Source organism: Triticum dicoccoides, chromosome 2A, assembly GCF_002162155.2.
Source record: "Triticum dicoccoides isolate Atlit2015 ecotype Zavitan chromosome 2A, WEW_v2.0, whole genome shotgun sequence".
Lineage (NCBI taxonomy): Eukaryota > Viridiplantae > Streptophyta > Magnoliopsida > Poales > Poaceae > Triticum > Triticum dicoccoides.
In genome coordinates this window covers 760082178-760089225 of record NC_041382.1, presented here as the reverse complement: position 1 = coordinate 760089225, position 7048 = coordinate 760082178, and the positions used below count along the sequence as shown (strand labels likewise).

Below are 7048 nucleotides of genomic sequence, written 5' to 3'. Positions count from 1 at the left end.
CGCCATGGCCGGCGCCCCCCCGACGCCCGCCGAGAAGGACGCCCTCGTCTCCTCCTTCCTCGAGATCGCCGCCGGCCAGACGCCCCACACCGCCACCCAGTTCCTCCAGGTCCGTCCCCTCCCCTCCCCTCCCCTGCTCCCGATCGGTTCGATCCCCCGGCCCAGCCCGTCCGACTCACGCGATCCGCCGGCGCCGCCGGTGAAAATGTCTTTCGCAGATAACGAGCTGGCATCTCGAGGAGGCGCTGCAGCTCTTCTACATCGACGGGGAGGCCGCGCTCGCCGGGGCGCATCCGCCGGCCCAGTCGGCCGCCGAGGCCGCGCTGGCGGCGGCCGCCGCCGCGGCTGAGGTGGAGGAGGGGTTCAGGTAGGCCGGCCGGAGCGGCATTCCTACGGTTTGGCGGCTCCGGTTCTGGCCGTGCCGTGAAAAGGCTCCTTTTTGGTTGGTACGAGTGCGCTTACCGTGTGCTGTGATGTTGTAGATTTCATCCGCCGCCCGCAGCCGCGCTTGAGGATGGGATGCTGCAGGGTCTGGGGGACGAAGATGATGTCCGTGCGCCGCTGCCTGTGAGGCGCGAGACTCTCTACGGCGACACACCAATGATTGTGTAAGTAATGGCGTTTCGTTAGCTAGCGAGTTCGTGTGGTAGCATGTTATCCTGTTATTCATGTGTAGCCACCGCCAAATTTCAGATTTAATATCGCAATTGCTATGTGCTCCTCTATTGTTCATGAAAATGTGGTGTATTCGTGGTACAAAATTGTCTCGACCATAACCTTGTTCGTGGTACAAAATTGTCTCGACCATGACCGTATTCGTGGTACAAAATTGTCCCGACCATGACTCGGTAGAGCACTCTCCTTAATCCTTTCTAGAAGTTAAAGGTTGATTACTTGCTGAAGTGCTTAGATCAGACAGGGCATGCTTCATAGTGGGACTTGTACTTGGATTCCAATTCCAAGATACGATTTTTATCATGCTTGAGGGAGTTGAAGCTTCCATTGTCTTTGGTTTAATCTTTCTTTCCCCCTAAAAGTTTGATTTTTAAGGCAGGGTGTCTTCAGTTGGCGTCAATGAATGCCACACACCCATACTAATTTTGTTCATAGACATTAAAACCTTGCCATGTGCAGTTCATGACTGATATTTTTGTCTCACAAAGGAATCCATACAAATATTGCTCTTTTAGCTGTCCTAATATTTAGAACCAACAGTGTGCAGCTAGATCTCACACTTCCCCTTCTTTATGCCTATTGTACACAAATATCTCTTTCCAGTAGTTTGTGACCGATGAATTGTCTGTTTTTTTTTCATACGTCTCCCAAATGGGAGCCAGGTTCCATTAATTTGCATGACGGAATCAGTTCGTAACGAAAAACAGATGGAAAGTTCAAAAAAGCGTCAGCAAAAGGGGGGTCGTTGCAGCTAGCACACCTGGCAACCAATACTGACCAACTGCCCTCATTGTTATCTGCCCCCATTCTGCATTATACGAATGGAGAATTGGATATTCAAATACTGACCAACTGCCCTCTAGTTTTAATGCTATTGCAAATCAAATAGAGATACATGCAACGATTCTTGAAGCTTTGTCCAAGTATTTATTCTAAATGCGGGCACCTTTACTGTTGTCAGAATTTCCATTTATGTTGTAGCTGCAGTTATGCTTGTTACCTGCTTATGAAAGTATTGGTACGGGGTTTTCTTTCTCCATATAGTTTGCTTTAATTAGCCCTGCAATTAATTGAAAAACGCTGCTTGCGAGTGCTTCATGACGTGATGCAAGTTCTATCATACTGACATGCTTTAAGAAAGTACCTGTTGGATGTTGGTTTAAGTATCGAATGTATGTGGGTTTTCCAGAAACTTGTGAAATATTAGGGTCTTTGACCTCTGATGCCTTAAATACTGCATTGCAAAAACAATATTATTTTGTAACGTTCTGGTCACTTCTTTTCAGGACTCGGCCTAATGCGACGGTTGCATTTCGTAACTTTGAAGAGGAGGCAAGACAATCTGCTTGGGATTCTGAACAGAATGCCACTTCCAGTTCTCGTGATAACCTGGCTTCTTTATATCGCCCACCTTTCGATTTGATGTTCAATGGACCATTTGACAAGGTCAGCTGCATGTCCTATAATTATGTTATATTCTCTGTTCGACAATGTTACCTGTCTCAGCCACAGTCATGTTCTGACTATGCCGGCAAAACTGCATCGCATCCACAAATACTACCTCTGTTGCCTGGTTGAACCCTTACTGTTATACAATTAGTTTGACCTAGTAATTTGGTTAATTACCAAAGAAAAAATAAAACCCGCTGAAAGCATATTGTTGTTTGAGATAGTGTTGTCTCATTCATTGTTTATGGACACCTGAACTAGTTTTCAGTTGACACGTAGATTTAATTGTATTAATTTGCTAGTTCTTCAAAGTTATCTATTGCTCATTTCTTTAATTTACCCTAAATGAATCCCGTCGATGTAGGCAAAGTTAGAGGCCTCTTCTCTAGACAAGTGGCTCTTGATCAATTTGCAGTCAACAGAAGAGTTCAGCTCTCACATGGTAATCATCTGTCTTATTTTCAATATTTCATGCCAATTTATCCTGATCCTTCATTTTATGCCTTGTTAATGTTTTGACTGTCAATCTTTTCTCCGTTGAAGCTTAATCGAGACACTTGGGCAAATGAAGCAGTGGCTCAAACAATCAGGTCAAACTTCATTTTCTGGCAGGTTGGTCCTCCTTGTGTTCGCCTTCCTTATCTTCTTGGATCTGAACCTCTAAATTTGTATTTTATCTACCTCGTGTTATAATCACACCGGCATCGGTACCTTGATAAATGTTATTGGGGACGTCAACACAGTCTTCTTCTCACGAAGCCTTTTATCTGTTGTTTTAGACATTTTCATCTGTTGTTTCTTGTAGTTATATGCAAGAAAATTGTTAAGACATGACATGATGGCAGTGCTTTGATGATAAATCTCACACCATTCCTGTTTGGTACATATAAATATTATTTGTACTGGGGTGCTTCTGCGCTTCGCTCTTCTATGGTTGCACAACTGCTAATAAACCAATGTTGAAGTCCACCAACTTAACCAGTCAAGTGCTTCAAGATTCATGCAACTCTTGTAGAAAATGTGAAGTACTCGTTGTGTTCTCTGTGTATTGGTGATCAAAGTACTAGAACGTTTGACTGCATGTATTCTAAATTGACCTCTATGTACACATATGGACTATGGAGAAAATATACTGGCAACAAAGAGTTCTAGTTATATGGTTCACTCTTCCCCCTAGATGGAACCATGTATGTGCACTTCTCAGTTTTTTGTCGATACTTGTTAAACATAGGTTTATCAAGATACCGGTGAGGGGAGGAAGGTGTGCACCTACTACCATTTGGTCTCTGTTCCTGCCATTCTCCTAATTGACCCCATCACTGGACAAAAAATGCGTGGTTGGAGTGGAATGGTTTACCCGGACAGTTTGCTGGAGGTATTTTCGCAGCCCTGTCTTTCATCTCACGTTGCTCTGCAGTGGTAGACTGGCAGTAGCCTCGACAATGCGGATGCTCAAATACTAGGTAGATATACTGTTAGGACATGAGCATTCCTTACTATTTTCTGCATGTTCACTGTACACAGGATTTGATGCCTTACCTGGAGAAAGGTCCAAAGGAGCACCATGCTGCTCAACCTCAAAAACGCCCAAGAAAAGTTGACCAGGAAACCTCTATGGATAGGCAAGGTATTATTTATGTGGATTTAGTTAGTTCTGTACTGGCAGTGTTGACTATATTATCCAGAAAGTCATATTTTTTGTAACATCCTGCTTCCGCTGTGTTCACTCTTCACATTTTCTGGATCCACATTATTGGTTTCTATATTTGAAGTGCTAACTTTCGGTGGAAATAGAAAAAAAAACAAAGTTGGATAGTATTTGCATGGCATAACCCATCTGTTAGATACATGGCTTCCAAAATACCATACTTTCAAATCTTTTGGAGAGATGTCCAATTCTTAAAAGCTAGCACACTGGACATGCGAGGTGCCCTCTAGCTCTTGGTGTGGTGTTTTTTTTGTTGTACCGTTGATGCTTTCACCAAATGAGCTGGTCTTTGTTTCCTCACCTTTGTATCATCCAGCCTCCCATGGGGGATTCTTTTAATTTAATTTCCTAAATTAAAAGACACTGCTAGATTGATGGTGCAGTAATATGTTTTTGAGTCTTGGGTTGTCAGGTATTATTCTAAGAAAAGTTTTTTAGATGTCAACAATGATACCTCTCTTGTTTGAAATTGGAAGATTGATGTCAAGTAGGGTGTGCTTTGTTTGTGACTGCTGTTTGGATATATCGATTGTTGTTTCTGGTCAGCACTGACCCAGATTAGTTTCTAAGAGCGAGATGTGTAACAAATATTAGGTAGCATCAACACATAGGGCCATAACACAATCAAATGGACGAATCTCTGCAGTTGTTATGATTGTTGATGTACATACTTATATCACAGGAAACAAATTCTTGTAATCATATTGAGTGGATCTTGATTCTTTTTTGAAACAAACGAGTTGTTATTTATGTCAGGCACAGCTAGTGTGCCTCTTTCCTTTTTATTTTTTTTATCCTTTCTGTAAGCATCTGGATGCCTGCAGTACACATGTTACCTTGCCATTTTGCGGTTACCTCACGACGTTTCTCTTTTCAGGTAAAACAGCTGTAGAGAGTGAAGATGAAGAACTAGCACGGGCGGTGGCGGCTTCCTTGGAGGAGAACAAAGGAGCCGGGGGATCAGATGGCGCTGATGAGAAGTCTAATCCCGTGGAAGAGACGGAGCCCAGCTTGAGCGTGAAGATCGAGTATCCCCCACTCCCCGAAGAGCCGAAAGTGAGCAGGGACCTTCTCTGCAGGGTCGCGGTCCGGCTGCCCGACGGTCAGAGGATTCAGAGGAATTTCCTCCACACAGATCCTATCAAGGTAACGCATCTGAAACAATTTTCCTCAAATCTTAATGTCAAAGTCTGTTTTCGTTCCTAGTCTGATGATGAATGATTTCCCCTCCCTGTGTGTGCAGCTGCTGTGGTCGTTCTGCTCCTCTCGGGTGGAGGACGGGGAGAAGCGGGCCTTCCACTTCGGGCAGCCCATCCCGGGCGCGGCCATCAACAAGCTGCAGTACTCGAGCGAGCAGACCTTCAAGGAGGCCGGGCTGGCCAACTCGATGATCAACCTCTTGTGGGACTAGGCCCATGTTAAGAAGACCCCATCACCTTGCAAATCGTGCTATTCCTTGGTGGGCTTCGTATGTTTTGTTCCTTTTCGCGAGGATTTTAATTTAACTTATCGCCTTTTGTTTTTCACTCCCGGTGGTGGTAGACTTGGTTGGTAGGCTTGGAGCTCAAGTGTGTCGGTCATGTTTTGTTTATAGACCCCCTCCCACCCTGTAGTAGGACTTGGTTCGACTTGATGCACATATTATTCATAGCGACCGGTGCTGGTACTGAGTGCTAGTGGTTTTTACTGATGGATCTTCATATGCTGGAACGGAGTGTAGAAAAAGGCGGAAATGCGTGCGTTGCATCCGATGCTGCCTTTCTCGGAGCCAAAACTAACCCGGACGTGACTGGAAAAAAGAACTAGTGATGATGATGGGATGGATCGGACATGCTTTGCCCCCGTCAATTATCGATGCCACCACGGCGGTTAATGGCGGAGGCGGTACCGTAGTCGGATCCGACGCGTGCCCGCCTGTCCACGGACCGTGTCGCTCACATGTGGTGGCCTAGCTGATTGGAGAACGGTGGTGTTTTGACCGTGCAGCGCTTTGACCGGCAGCAGTGTGGGGGGTGGGGCTTATGATTTGCATGCTCTGCGCTCCTGATGCGCTCTGCCTGACGGGCCTGCTGCTGCATTGGCCGGTGTCGCCCTGCCACTCCCACCCTCTCCCGCTCTGCCACGCGAATTATTGCAGCTGTGGCTTCTGTCTCTCTCTCTCGAGATCGGCTTGCTTTGGGCCGGCCGCATTTATACAGGCTCGCGGCATCGACCGGTCCATCTCCGACCGACGCGCCACTAGCTTGCTAGCCGTCCATAACTCGTCCGTAGAGGAGAGGATAGGAGATCCCTGGCACTTGCTACAAAGTTGACAAGCTCAACTCCATCTCTTCCTCATTCTCATCCTGAGATGAGATTTTTCTTTTTGAAACACTCTCATCCTGAGATGAGGTAAACAGGGCGGCTCTGCTGCATCCAGCGTGCATGCAGCCGGCTGGGCTAGCCATGCATGCATGTAGGGGCCCGGGCCATGGGCTTGCGTCAATCCATCCAACCATCCATCGACGAGCCACCCACCACTGTTACGGACCTCATTCAACGTACTGCCGCCACTGTTACGCCTGCGCTTTGGAAGCATGACGCGCTGTTTCGGCCCTTGTCCGATCCACCTAGTGTGCTAGTGCCATCCGGCGAGCCTGAGCATGAACAAACGGAAACGGACTCCTCCCCTGCCGCTGCCAGCAACTGCAAAGGTGGTGGCATAGTGCGTGCGTGGAGAGTCGTGCCCCGCCCGGTTTTACAGCCTTGCATGCGCCGGCCGGATCCACTGCGTGCCTTTTCCCGACGGTGCGGTGAGTGGAGCTCTCCCTCCCTCCCTCCCTCGCTAGCATCCAATGCCAGGCTCACTTGTACTCGCACGTGTAGGGCCTATCGACACACACACACATAGCCTCCCTCTAGCTAGCCTCTAGGCACCGCACCAGATGTACGTTGCCTGCGCTGTGTGGCATACGAGGCTAAATTTCGTGTTTTGACTCTTTTGAAGAAGTTGTCCCAGATCTGACACTATTTTGTAAAAATTTGGGAATCTGACATTTTTTCTACCGTTAGGGGGCATGGAAATAGGGTATAGCAACCTACCACCAAAGGATATGGCGGTAAGAAACTTGACCACGTCAGTACAACGCATCCCTACCGTCACAGAGGATGACAGTAGCATGTGCAACCCTACTGTCAAGGTACCCGACGGTAGGTGCACACGCACTGTGTTTGAAA

At 47.0% G+C, this 7048-nt stretch overlaps 1 protein-coding gene across 1 annotated transcript; it reads left to right on the top strand.

Annotated features, from left to right (window-relative positions):
- Window positions 1-4: 4 nt before the first annotated feature.
- Window positions 5-5532, top strand: LOC119357045 (plant UBX domain-containing protein 7-like). Its single transcript, XM_037624028.1, has 10 exons — window positions 5-109; window positions 219-367; window positions 483-608; window positions 1962-2121; window positions 2489-2566; window positions 2668-2736; window positions 3356-3499; window positions 3649-3751; window positions 4710-4978; window positions 5076-5532. Exons 1-10 carry the CDS (start codon window positions 5-7, stop codon window positions 5241-5243), a joined length of 1371 nt encoding a protein of 456 aa, XP_037479925.1. The 3' UTR covers window positions 5244-5532.
- The last annotated feature ends 1516 nt before the right edge of the window (window positions 5533-7048 follow it).